The sequence below is a fragment of the Pectinophora gossypiella genome, chromosome 28, assembly GCF_024362695.1.
Source record: "Pectinophora gossypiella chromosome 28, ilPecGoss1.1, whole genome shotgun sequence".
Lineage (NCBI taxonomy): Eukaryota > Metazoa > Arthropoda > Insecta > Lepidoptera > Gelechiidae > Pectinophora > Pectinophora gossypiella.
Genome location: NC_065431.1, coordinates 2,062,395 through 2,076,335, shown reverse-complemented (window position 1 = coordinate 2,076,335; position 13,941 = coordinate 2,062,395). Strand labels below are relative to the sequence as shown.

Here is a 13,941-nt window from a genome sequence, read left to right as displayed (position 1 = left end):
CGGTTCTGAGATTTGCCCTATTATGTCCAATCTCTTGTTATGATTGACATATGTATGTTATTTATATGTTTAGTGACATTGTAACAAATACTAAGATGATTCTGAGTTCATAAAAATTTTAGTGCTTTTTTAAAATTATATTCATTTCCATATACTTTTGCGATGGAAAATTCTACTTGATATCAACTCAGAATCGTGGTCTAAGTCATCCCTCAATGTTTTCGTTACGATGTCACTAGCTCCCCACCCAGTATCAACTAATGTTGTAGCTAATGATATTGACATCCAGGGTTCTGAGATTTGCCCTATTATGTTGAATCCTAATGGACTCATTATGACAGTGTTTCCCAACATATACCTGCCTTAATTACATGTTTTTTTTATAATTTTGTTTTCATTTTTTTTTGTTTCGTACATGACACACTTGTCTTGCTTCCTCTACATTCATCAATCGCTTCATACACACACACCAGTTCAGAGTAGATTGTACTAAACCTTTTCAAAGGACATCTCTAATGGTCAATGTATGAATAAATGTATGTGTTTTGTAATAATAAATGTATAAATAAAAGTAAAAATAATCTACAACCTCAAAATACACGTAATTCATGGCAATTATTTAAAAAAAAAAATTACACGCAAAACAGTACGTAGTGCAAACTACTGAAACGCAAAAAGGGTGTCCATGATAATCTAACGTAGGTATTCTGAAACCGGAAAGTATGGTTTCAGGACTACCATTTAATTTGACATGTTTGCAAAAATTACCAACCGAAAATGCCATGTTTCACAATAAGCAAGCACAAATACCACGAAAAGCAACCTAGCTACGTGTAACTTTTATGAAAAATAGATTAAATTCGCCATGTGAAATTGGCAAACGTCAAAATGATAAAAAAATACAGAGTAAGTCTATGTACGCTATGCGTATTACGAAACTGAAATTTGATATGTGCGAAGTGAAAACATGTTTCTCTTAAGTTTTTAAAGTGAAAATTGTGTGATATAAGCAGTTTGGACGTAAGTAAGAATCATGTTTCAAGTAAAAATGTGACAGAGAGGTAAATAAATTAAATAAATATGGCTACTCACAGGGGTTCCAATATGGAAGTCAACCACGATTTGAAAGCGTCTGGATTCTCAATAATCATCTCGGATGCACAAAATACGTGTCACAACAAACAATCCATCCACGATTCACTTGATGAAAATGCAAAAATTAAATATCTTGGCAGTAAATCTGTAAATTTCCTTGGAAAAATTCGCACAACCTTTGCGTGTCAAATCTTTTCTAGACTGTTTTTTTTTTGTTTGTCACGTTCGCGCGTGGCAAAGAACATTATCGCGTTCTGCCATTAACCAGTGTTGCTATAAAACGAATATGACTTCCACCATTATTACAGTTAAATTATCTCTCCACCCAAGACCTACTTAAGTTAAACTGGTAATGTAGTTTTTTTTTCATATTATAGTTACAATGTAAATATATTCTTTTTCTTCCTGTATACTATTTTTTTTGAGTTTTTGAGTCGTAGTTATATCAGATTAATTGTAATATTGTTGTATTCTAGTAGCTACCTACTGAATGGAAAATAGAAACGCTTTATCTTGCATGGTAGTAAAATTTATTAAAAAATATATAATAAGAAGATTATTCGGAACGGGCAAGACTTTCTGTTTCCGTGTTCTTGTTCCGCCGCGACACGCGAATTTCAAAATAGTTTTACGTTGTTGAGAATATAAATTAAAATGAAGTTCACGATCATTTTCTCCACCGTTAACTACGTTGTATAAATTAATAAGTACCTAAATCCATGCCACATGAATTCGAAAAGAAATTCGAATTTGGAAGGATAACTTCTCACTTTTTAGCCTGTGTTTCATAAATATAATTCACTGCGCTACTTGGAATTTTCAAGGCTAGATAAGTTGGGGGATTTTCTAGTATATTAAAAATATAGATGGCGTGTAAAAAGTTTCTTCCAGATATTATCTTTATTTTTGGGTATAAATGATGACTCTTGTTATTACACCCAGGCACAACACATCTTACAAATATTATTATTCTGATCAAAATAAAAAGAAGATATTGCTATAGGATGCAACATACTTCTATATAAATCTGATCCAAATATCAGGCAACAATTATTTTTAATGCCTTTGCTATTATAAAATATTATATTTTGGTACCTGGATAATAAGAAAATAGGTAATTATTAGTGTTGCACTGGGTCCTAATTTTGCCGAGCGCATTATCCGGTACTCAGCCGGATCCTTAAAAAAGTGCCAGCCAAATCCAAACCGGGTACCCGTCTCATCTCTAATTATTTTTATTCTCTAATTATTCAGTTAAATCTGTACACCGCCATCTATATTTTTTTTGAGGAACGTAGCCTGTATAGTCCCTCATTGTATAAATTAAAAAAATAAACATATTTGTTTATATAATATGAAACGCGTGACCACAGCTGTTCCAAAGCGATAAGTCAGTGATATTAATGAATGTCATTCTCAAGGTTAAAAGTTGCCGTGATGGCTTCCGAAAGTTGCAGATGCATCTCGTCTCGGGACTTATGATATTGAATTGTTTTTTTTATTTAGGGAACATGGCCTGGAAAGTCCCTCTTTAAACTTCTATGACGCAAATGCAATCCAAAAAATACCGGTTTCAAATAGTGTTGCACCCTCTTCGGGTTTCTAACCGATTTCAAATCCCGTGTTTTTACGGGTTTATTTATCTTTTTTAATCTTTTTATTTTAATCTCATGCTTTTTTCCTGCCTATTGTTAGAATAGTAGATCGGATTATTTTGTTGAATAGCGTGAATATACGTATTAGTGTGTGATTGTTACGTAGGTGATTGTGATTCAAGTTCTCGATAAAAAAATAAAAGATTTTAATGCCGATAACTACCTATTTAGTGGTTTAAAATTTAAAATAAAAAAAATAAGGTTTCCTTAACTACCTTTTCTTGTCGATCCTGGTTTCACGGGATTTTTAAATACAAAACTAATATAATCAATTGTAATGTACCTATGACTTTGCTAATTAACGTATCTGTAATTTTTTGCTAAAACGTATTGTATCTTATTGCCAATTGTCCGGCTAAGTAGTTAACGCCATCTGCGGCAAATCTACAAAAAGTCACGTCAAAAATTATTATATATTGCCAATTGTAAAAGATGCATTTATCAGTTTCGCCGAAAATTGCAGATACGTCAGTTCACGACATCAGCGCCGCTATGGCCACAGGTTATTAGCGGTTTGCTCATCTTCTTCTTCCCTAGATGACATTTAAAACATGCCAGGGATGATAGTAGTTGAATATATTGGCTCTGAGTACCGTTGAGTGAGCATCATTTCGTTTTCACAGGGTCCGCTAACTCCCCGATACATATCCTGCCGGCGTGGTCGACGATTTTCCTCAATCAGCGCTTATCGCTATCGACCCGGGTCGATTAATTCTTTCAAATATTTTTCCTCTCATACGACGCCCTGAGCCGAGATTCGCGCCCAACTGGGCACCCTCAGGCCTGTTGTCTTAAACGTTGAGTTGACCGAGTGAGAGCCCTCAGCGCTCCCCATTTGTTCGGCCAAGTAGTTAATGCCATCTGCGGCAAAGCTACAATAAGTCACGAAAAAAAAGGTCCGCTAACATAACCTGAAGATTTGACAGGTCCGGTTATCAGAAGTGACTGCCTACTTTCCATTCTAGGAAATACAGTTTCGAATTCCTCGGAAACGTGGATTTCCTCGCCATGTTTTCCTTCTCAGCTGAGCATGTGATAATCATTTATTATTCAAATACTCGTATATAATTTTGAAAACCATTTCGGAATATTCTATGTATATGTTTTTACTTTACGACCAGCAGAGTACAAGTAACACAGTAGATAAGTAGGCACCTAATATGATTTAATCAAACGGTAATTTAAATATGTTTGTGTCCAAATATTTTCAAATATTACGTGTTTATTTCTCACTTGTTTGTGTTTGGCTCATAATTATACCGGTTTTATTATATTTTATTGTTACAACTGATAAGAACTAATAAGAAACTGACGAACGGACGGACGGAACACACATAACATAAGATGACGCCTGTTTCCCGTTGGGGTAGGCAATTCCACTCACTGCTATCCTGACACACCATTTTAATGGAAAGAAATAGAATAGAATAGAAATAGTTTATTATAAAAGGGCGCCACACACAAGAAAATACAATAACATCATATCAAATTTTCGCTTCTTTCACTCTAATCAAAGACTTTGTACACGGCGGATATTGTTTTTTTTTTTTAATAATATAGGTAGGCTCTCGTTTGACCACAATTTCACCTGATTTGAAAATGATTGATTTTTATTTGAATTAAAAACAGAAAGATGGTGTCAAATGAGCTACTAACGTTGATAAAACTACTGCGTTTCACTTTTTCATTCACGCGTTTAATTGTAGACTCAAAGAGATTCTAATGAAAGCTTTAAAATGGTTTAAAATGATTTTGAACAACGTTATTGAACGAAGATCATCGCATCCAATCAAGTAACATAACCAAACGAGGCCCTCTTAAAACTACACGTAAATTTCACATAAGCAACTAAAATAGAACGTCCTATTTAATAATAGTACCTATTTATACACTTTTCCTTTGTATTTTTGTCTGAAAACACTTTTTTTCACGCTGAAAAGAAAGACAAAAATAGTGTAGTGATCTTTCTTTGGCACCAAGGTTATCAAGATTGAAGTCAGAGTGGCAAACACCCGATGTGTGCTGCGAGTTCACTGGGATCATGCGATAATGTTCCAATAATTCAGCTCAAACGGCGCTTTAAGTATACTTCGTGAAAAGCTGAAAAAAAAAAACTCTTTTTATTATATTCTTTATTTCTAAAATAGTTAATATTAATTTAAAAAGTTACATTCTGTCTGGCCTGTTGAAAAAAATATAGAATCTATCAAAAGTGACTAAAATCAGGTATGGTTTGAAAGAAAAAAAATGTTAATTTTGAAAAATCCCATTATTTTGTGATTTTCTTCAATAAAACCTCGTTTTTTTTTTAAATTAATTTCAATTCGCGAAAACATTGAGAACACATCTTTTTACCGGGATTGAATCTAACAAAAACACTTTAAGGCAACGATATGGAATATCAGCCCATAACATGGTGGATGGCCTTACACCAAATTGGCTCGCTCACCCCGTTATAACTATATTAAGACGTAATAATTTATTGCTAATAATAAAAATGTTGTTTTCCTCTAAGCTTTACTCTAGATTGCGTACGTCAATTTCTGAATGGATTGTAACGTAGTACCAAAAAAATCTTGGCACATGAGATGTGGCGACACCAAAGTCACTTTACTCACGTAACACACAACTTTTCTCAAACAAGTTTGGATTTTTGAGTTTAATAATATAAACCTCTTGGTAAGTATCATGACGTGAAGGACAAGACGAAGTCGCGGGCGATCGCTTGTCTAATTATAAAGTTAGGGCAGCGCGTTTTTTATTAACATGTTTTCGTAGTATCCCGTGAAACAAGCATGTAGAGTCTCGTGTTGTTATTATAGGTGAACAAATTAAAAGGAACATTTTATCGATATTAAACGCGTGTAATTTAAGTGATACGTGATTTGTTTGCTTAATGTCAATACAGCGTGGAATGTATTCCATTTTTGAGTGATAGGTTGCCGTATTGGTGTTTCGCGCGGAAACGACAGTCGCTGCGCATAAAGGCGGGAAGACGTTCCCTTTTCGGTTTATTTTTTTTTTTTAATTTATTTTATTCCATCAAATGGCTGTGATAGTGTTGTGATGTGTTACCGGTTTTATTTTTGATGTTAACAATTGCGTTAATCGTTGGAGTTGTTTTAATTTGCTATTTATTTAAGTTTTTTGTTAAATCCTCCGAGGAGGCCATTTCTTCAAGTAAGTTTTATTTCATTATTTTCGTTAATTTTACTTTTTTTATTATGTATTTTCCGTAACAATTAACTAACAAACTAGTTATTTTTTTAAATGTTATTTTTATTATACCGCGCTTTAATTCACATTGTTGTTATATACAGGGTGTTAGTGACATCGTAACGAAAAAAAAAATGGAACGCCTATTTTATTGTACTAAAAATGATGGTGGGTGTTTTTCTTGTCGCAAATGTTTAATTAAGATTTTCAATTTTTACTGTGCCGCAATGTAAGTCGAACAACGCGCCACACAGACGCTAAACTTACGCGCGGCTACGTTACGCGTGCGTGATACGATGTTGATATCTAGGTAGGAGTTTTCATTCTCTTGATTTAGATGCTTAGTGGTTCAACGTTTAAAAATGTTGTTTGTTGAAGTAGAACACCTACTGCCACGATTTTTCACGCACGGTACCTACCTACCAGTTATTAAAACGTTCCTAACTTATTAACAATAAAAACCCTACTCTTGCCTTACCTTAATTGTTATTCCTTCGGATGAAGTACCTAGGTAGGTACCCTAGAACATGTCACGTCACGTAGGTATGCAACATCGCGTTTCCTCCGCGGTAGGTAGGTATCACACGCACTCACAAACACAACACCTTGCTCTTTAATAAACATCAACAATCTTCCTACTTTTGCGCAGTAAATGGTCTATGATCTATCATCATAGTCGACACTACTCATTTACAGAATGAAACAAACACTCACAAACACGAAAAAAATATCCTCGAAAAACATCACGCGATTCGGGTCAAGCTTAGTATTCGACTGAGCGGAAGCGCGCGGCGGCGTTAGCGCAAAGCATCAAAGGCGCCGACTAAGGGCGCCGACGACGCACCGGCCGCGGCCGAGTCGAGCCGACGACTAGACAGAGAGAGAGAAGTATGTTTATGGTGCAAGTGACAGAGAAAGAAATAGTATCTGTTCGTATGCCTACTTTATTGGCGAGCGTTGCCCTTGACCCGTGCGCCGGCTATTCACCTGCGCATAGCTGAAGTTGTAGATACGTTATTATTATTATTGATGACATTGATAAAATTTAATAATTAGTAATTTTTATTTGTTTATTTTAAATGTGCGTTCTATGCAGCTTAAAACACAATATGGGACTGAAAAAAATCTAATTTTTTTATGAATTTGGCGACAGGAAACTTCACTTGATACCTATCAACTCAAAGAAATACCTAGTATCTGTTCGTAATGCCTACTTTATTGGCGCGCGTTGCCCTTGATCCGTGAGGCTATTCACGTCCGAGTATCCATCAAGACAGATCAAACAAGCCCTAACTCGGAGGTCTTGCGTCCCAGGATCCTTTAATTATGTCTTAGAACCTTCTTGGCCTATGTGGTCCAGTGGTTGAGCGATGGGATGCGGAGGGTCCGGGTTCGTATTCCGGTGGGGACATATCACAAAAATCTGTTTATAAGGCCTTTGGTTGGGACGTTACAGGCTGATCACCTGATTGTCCGAAAGTAAAATGATCCGTGCTTCGGAAGGTACGTTAAGTCGTTGCTCCCGTCTACTAGGTACTTATGTAAGCACGTAGCCGTTACATGAATATTGTACACAGAACAGGATAGGTTTAATTAGTTCTTTACTGATGATTTAACAATGAGATTTAAAACCACGAATAACTTAGTACTTAGTACCTCGGTACCAACATGTAACAAGAAAAATAAGATCACTCCTCTCGGACAATTTTTTTCTTTGAACATGCCGACATTGCCTACGCGGCGGAGTTGCCGAACTATCGATAGGTAGATTATCAATTGTTGAACTTGAAAATTGTCTAAACTATCGAAAGTAGTGATAGTACATTTAGATCGATACTAGCGATAGTACCGATAGGTCTTGCTTTGTAATAATAATGGGTATTGATCTAAAAGATCTATCGATAGGTACCTACTATTGGTTTTTTTTAACTAGGTATCGATAGAATATCGATAGGCAACACTCTGGCGGAGTGTCCGCCCAATTCTAGACGCGATCTCGCTCGATTTTTGTGTAGCGAGGTTTTGCGTAGGTACTTACATACTAAGTTGGTGGATGGTTGACATAGTAGGTAACTAATTACCTAATCTGTGGTGGTTGTGTTAGTTGGTTGTTAGTTATTCTAATGACAACAAAGAATACAATTATTTACTGTTTCAACTGTTTTAGGTAGATAATGGCCCCGATTCCTATGAGTAAATGAATGAATAACCCGGTCGAATCAAAAAGGTATCTCGCTGGTATGCAAACCGTTTGACGTGTGCTGTCAACTTAATTCTGTCGGTTGTTTTAGATTTCTGCTTAAAATTGACGTGTATTCCATAAATTTTATGCCTGTTGATTATCCGTCCATTTAAGAATAAGAATAAAATAAATTTATAAATTTACGATAGACAGAGAAAGAAATAGGATCGGTTCGTAGTGCCTACTTTGTAGGCCGCGCCGCCGCCGGCGTGCGGCGCGGGGCGCGCGGAGCGGGGCGTGCGGAGCGGGGCGCGCGGCTCAGTGCGTGTGGCCGTTGACCCGTTCGAGCAGCTGTTGTCTCCATTACATCGAAAATTTTCGATAATTTGTCATTATTGTTTTTTTTATTGAAATTTGGGTTCTATGCAGCTAAAAACACAATATGGAATTGAAAATAATTAAAAACAAAACTCAAAATTTCATGAATTTTGCGACGGAAAATTCCACTAGATATTAACTCAGAATCATGGTCTGAATCATCCCTCTCAGTATTCGTTACGATGTCACTAACACCCGGTATATGCCATCTATTGTTAAAGATTTCTCAAACATAAAAAAAATATGGTTAATACTAGAACTTCGTATTAAAAGTGTATGCACGATGTCTTCTGATTACTTATAATGTGAATTTATGTATGTTTATGTGTGTATGTGTTTTAATATAGTTTTATAACATGGTATCACGCCTGTATCCCCGAAGGAGTAGGCAGAGGTGTATAGTACAGTCATGAGCAATATAATATACCCACTTCAGGACTCTGTCGCACTAACATATTTGACATTTAGTGAGACTTACAGTTCAGTTTGTTAAAAAAGTTAATGTGACATGGTATCAAAGTGTATACATATTAATGCTCGTGACCGTACACACACCCACTTCTCTTCCAGTTACGTTTAAAATTTCAAACTCACGCCTGTTACCGACCGGCATAAGCAGAGACTATGAAATTCAATTAGCTTCGATCCTGTCATACTTCCAAGCTCTCTTTCTGTCTGTCTTTGTCCTTTTTTTGCTTGTTAGTAATCCAATGTGGCTAATTAACAAATTTTTACGCACACCCGACACCGGTGAACCTGTTGACGAACGGGAATCATTTGCATTCAATCACGCATACATTACACTACATTGGACTATTAAACATAGAAACGTAGCACGCATAAATTTAAAAAATATTCTTGCTGAGGCATCGCAGTGATTACTATAGGCAGAAGACATTGTTTCATTTTTAAAATTGGCAACTGAAATAAAAGAGACTGAAGACAAATGAGATATTATATATTTTTTCAAAAGGTGACCAATCCATCGATACTTGCACGCCTCATTCTTTCCTCCCGGTAGCATAATCGCAAATCGTTCGACAGTCACCCCAACAGTGACAACAAACACTTCAAAACCCCGATACCGAACCCGCCGGCGTGGTCGATTATTTCCTTCATTCAGCGCTTATCGCTATCGACTCGCTCGGATAGATTACTTCTTTCAAATATACTCCCATGCACCATCAGACCAGTTGTCTTAATTTTTGTACTGGATGAGAGCGGTCAGCACGCCCCATTTGTTCGGCCAATTAGTTAATACCTTATTATGCTGTATATCTACAATAAGCCACACGTTTTTCAATAGGTTTCAATGTAAAAATTGTGTTTACGGCGAGCCTAAACGAAGGACGTAATATACGATCCCGACGACCCTATTACTCTAGCCATAGAGGCAGTCGATCAGCTCGCGACACCAATCACTTCAGGGCCCCGATACCGACCCCGCCGGCGTGGTCGACGATTTCCCTCATTCAGCGCTTATCGCTATCGACCCACTAGGGTCGATTAATTCTTTCACATATTTTTCCTCTCAGACGACGCCCTGAGCCGAGGTTCGCGCCCAAATGGACACCCTCAGGCCTGTTGTCTTAAACGTTGTACCGGGTGAGAGCCTTCAGCGCTCCCCATTTGTCCGGCCAAGTAGTTAATGCCATCTGCGGCAAATCTACAATAAGTCACGTCAAAAAAAAGGCGAGCCTAAAAGGTTAGCTAAATTCTAAAATTCTTAGTAGGTACCTACTGAAATTATAAACGAAATTTCTTCAAGGCGACAAGAAAATCGTTCTTTGATTGATAAATTCATTCGTTATGTTTTTCGGAGGTATGTGACCTAACCTGTAAACAGTAATATTAGGTATTCCCTTCAAGTTGGAAGGTCAGACAGACAAAACCATAGGTTAAAAAGGTCAGATGAATTGTTTAAATGTGTCCATTTTTACCCTCACGGACACGCTAAATCTTCAGGATGGGTAAACGGACTTCATAAAAGACTGACGCTAAGGAGATGATGATGAAATATTCCCCACGGCACAACTGGTAGTGCGGCTTGGTAGTGCGGTGGGGAAGAAGGGGGGCCTTGTATGTAGCGAATATACATAATTCATAATGCAAAGTGATGTAAAGAAATTCGAAATTATTTTTCATTCAGTCCAATTTTAAACATTGCAGAATCGCGCAAAGATTTCGCATTGTATGGTCGTGCTTCGAAGGGCCATTAACCCAAGTCGTCGTTGATAAGTCAAGTTCGAGGCTTTTGGATGACTTGTTTTTTTTTTAAATAGTTGGTCAATATTACAAAGTAAATAATCCTGTATTTGCCCAGATTTATAAAGCTGTGGCCACTTTTGATAATTTTCACGTAAGAATTGAATAGGCTGTCAATCAGCTCTAGATATAAAGATTGTAGATCTTCCGGAGTCGATGTTTACCATCATTCAGCGTTTATCGCTATCGGCTACTAAGTATAGGATGTTTCTCCGACATATCTCTCAGCCAACGCGGAAAGACAATATGCATGATTGTACCAGCGGAAAGGAATCCTGTCGGCAGATCTTATTACTGCAATTTCCAAGCAATATTCCACGTTTATGAGTTTTATCATCGTTATTAGTCGAGTACGGAACAGTCCATAGTTCAACATCTATTCCGTGGCCAATTTCACTAACAATCAAATTATTCGCATGCGATACGTCGTTTGGAGTGGAATAGTAAATAGAGATTTTTATTCGTCTTTTGTGTCGCAATGAGGAAATGACATACTTAGTTCGACAAGGCCACTTGAGCGCTATTCAGATAATACAATATGTACGGGAGTAGGTGAGATATGTGATAGTAGCATGTTGTTGTTAATATTTTATCATAACATAACATCAGCTCATGAATATATTCCGTCAGGACAATCAGAGGTATATCCATCGCAAGATTAACTAAATACCCACACCTTGCCGAGCTTGCTACCAACGTGATAGGTGGAAAAACTAGCCATAGAGGCGGCCAATCAGCTCGCGACACCAAACACTTCAGAACCCTGATACCGACCCCGCCAGCGTGATCGACGAGTTCTCCCATTCAGCGCTTATCACTATCAACCCGCTAGGGTCGATTAATTCTTTCAAATATTTTCCTCTCAGACGATGCACTCTCACTAGGCACTCTCACGCCTGTTGTCTTAAACGTTGAGTTGACCGGGTGAGAGCCCTCAGCGCTCCCCATTTGTCCGGCCAAGTAGTTAATGCTATCTGCGGTAAATCTACAATAAGTCACGTCAAAAATAAAAAAAGTAAAAATAATTGCCAATGTTGATCCAAACTTAAACTTGTGCCACTGAGCTAACCAAACTAATTATGCATAGTTTAACTCTAGCCGGAGCTCTGAGTTATTAGAGGTTTAATCAAAATGTTAAAATAGATGAGACTGAACCTACGGTGTTAAACGATTTTAGTTTAACTAGTACTTAAAATAGTCTATAACACGTGTAAGTATTTATAAACTATTAAGTTAACCTACATATTTAATTATGTAAGTTGACTTACGAAAAATATTCATGCTACGGGTGTAAGTGATAGAATCGGAAGACATGTCGCGGTCAATTCCAGGATGTTTCAAAGAAATGCCAGGTTGATTGGCTTAAAAGACGCATAGTTTTACCAGGGGGAGAAATACAGATTGTCTAATTGTTGTTTTGATTGTAAGTTATGTGTTACTCCATGTTTTATAATATATATTTGTTTTATATTTGTTACTGTGGTGTCCCTTTATAATAAACGTTTCTTTCTTTCTTTTCTATAGTACGTATATTAATATAAAACTTATAAAATAAAACGAAGGGTTAATCGGAACGCAATTTCTACGTTTGTTCTCAAATAAGCGCGCATTTATCAACACGCCAAGACGACACTCATGCTCCTCGATGCCCTCTATTTCACTTCCTCACTATCATGCGTCCTCTTTCACCTTCAAAAGCACGCGTGTCATAATGCTCTGACATATCAACTTTTGACACGAGATAACCAAAAGATAAATAATAATTACTTACCGGGTTACCGGTTTTAAGTGTTTTTACGGTACGATGTGACCGTGTTCCCCGCACTAAATTAAATAAAGGGTGAAAAAGTGTTGAACTAAAATGTACCCAGTAAAGGCATTTTATTTTTTAAATTATTGAAGTTTTTAATTATAATTTAGTAAATGAGAATTATGTGGAGTACATTGAAGGCTGTAAAATGTATACTTTTAGGTAAAAATAATAATATTTCCACAGAACATTTCACACACTAACTATTTTTCAGGTGCGCTGCAAGGTGTACTTAACCAGTTTATTTTTTTTCTAAATTTTTTGTTTGAGTATTGTGTGTAATTTATGTAAAATCACATATAAAATAAATTAAAAATTCAAGTGACCGTATTTTGATTATGCCCAATCACGAACTTGACCTTCAAGTCATTATTTTTTTATACAATAATTCAAATTCAAGGTTTCTTTTTTAATTCTTCTCAAATTCAAGCATTTAAAAAAAACTACGAGATTCTTTCCATCTTTAAAATCTAATCGCTGGACATTACCTGTAGGTACCTATCTACCTACCGGTTGTTACGTAATGTACTTATTGTGGGACAAAACACCCCATTGGGGTTTAATAGACAAAGGACTTATTCGCAAAACGCCTTACCCGTAAAAAAAGGACCTATTCGTACAATGACTTATTCTTAAAACGACCTATTCTCAAAATGGCTTATTCTTGTAAAGACCTATTCGCAAAAGGAACTTTCCAGGCTACGTTCTCCAAAGCAATACAGATGGCGCTGTACAGATTTAACGTCATACTAATTACCTATTTTGTCATTGCTCAGGGTACATAAAAATAATTGTTGCTTGATATTTTTATTTTGATCAGAATAATAATGGGTGCAAGATGTGTTGTTGGTGTAATAACAAGGGTTACATTTATACCCAAAAACAAAGATAAAAGATGCATATGTCTGTTATCCATGAAATTAGAAGGTTAAACGAAGGAAAATCTGTACAGCGCCATCTATATTGTTTTTGAGGTACGCCTGGAAAGACCTTCATTCAGATAGCTGAACGATTCGTATTAAGCTCCGGGAATCGTGTTAGAATTCACCCTCGTCGGAATTCCGTAATGAAAATCGATCAAATTCCATTCGACTTACTGAATGTTTGAGGTATAAGGACTTCATCATCCCTCTAGCATTATCCCGTTTCTCACAGGGTCCGCCTAACCTGAAGATTTGACAGGTCCGATTTTTTACACAAGCGACTGCCTGTCTGACCTTCCAACAGGCGAAGGGAAAACCAGCCCAATACAGGTTAGGTCACCTCCGAAAATGAATTTCTCGGGAATGTGGGTTTCCTCACGATGTTTTCCTTCACCGCTGAGCACGTGATAATCATTT

General features: G+C 36.7%; 2 protein-coding genes across 12 annotated transcripts in view; one reads left to right on the top strand and one right to left on the bottom strand.

Moving 5' to 3' along the window:
• Positions 1-6,776, bottom strand: part of LOC126379128 (zinc finger protein swm) — a 56,013-nt gene extending 49,237 nt beyond the window's left edge. For 7 of the 8 annotated variants that reach the window (XM_050027757.1, XM_050027762.1, XM_050027760.1 and 4 more), the window contains exon 1: positions 1,093-1,311. In XM_050027757.1, the coding sequence (XP_049883714.1) occupies positions 1,093-1,151 (59 nt within the window). In that variant the 5' untranslated portion in view covers positions 1,152-1,311. Of the gene's footprint in view, positions 1-1,092; positions 1,312-6,444 lie in introns of those variants that run through there. The other variant, XM_050027763.1, reaches the window with a different exon arrangement.
• The window catches only part of LOC126379097 (acetyl-CoA carboxylase), a 255,256-nt gene continuing 246,870 nt past the window's right edge, over positions 5,556-13,941 (top strand). For all 4 annotated transcript variants that reach the window (XR_007568241.1, XR_007568242.1, XM_050027669.1 and 1 more), the window contains exon 1: positions 5,556-5,930. Coding sequence is in view for 2 of the 4 variants with exons in the window: in XM_050027669.1 (XP_049883626.1) it covers positions 5,840-5,930 (91 nt within the window). In the remaining 2 variants the exon portion in view is untranslated. The remainder of the gene's footprint in view (positions 5,931-13,941) is intronic.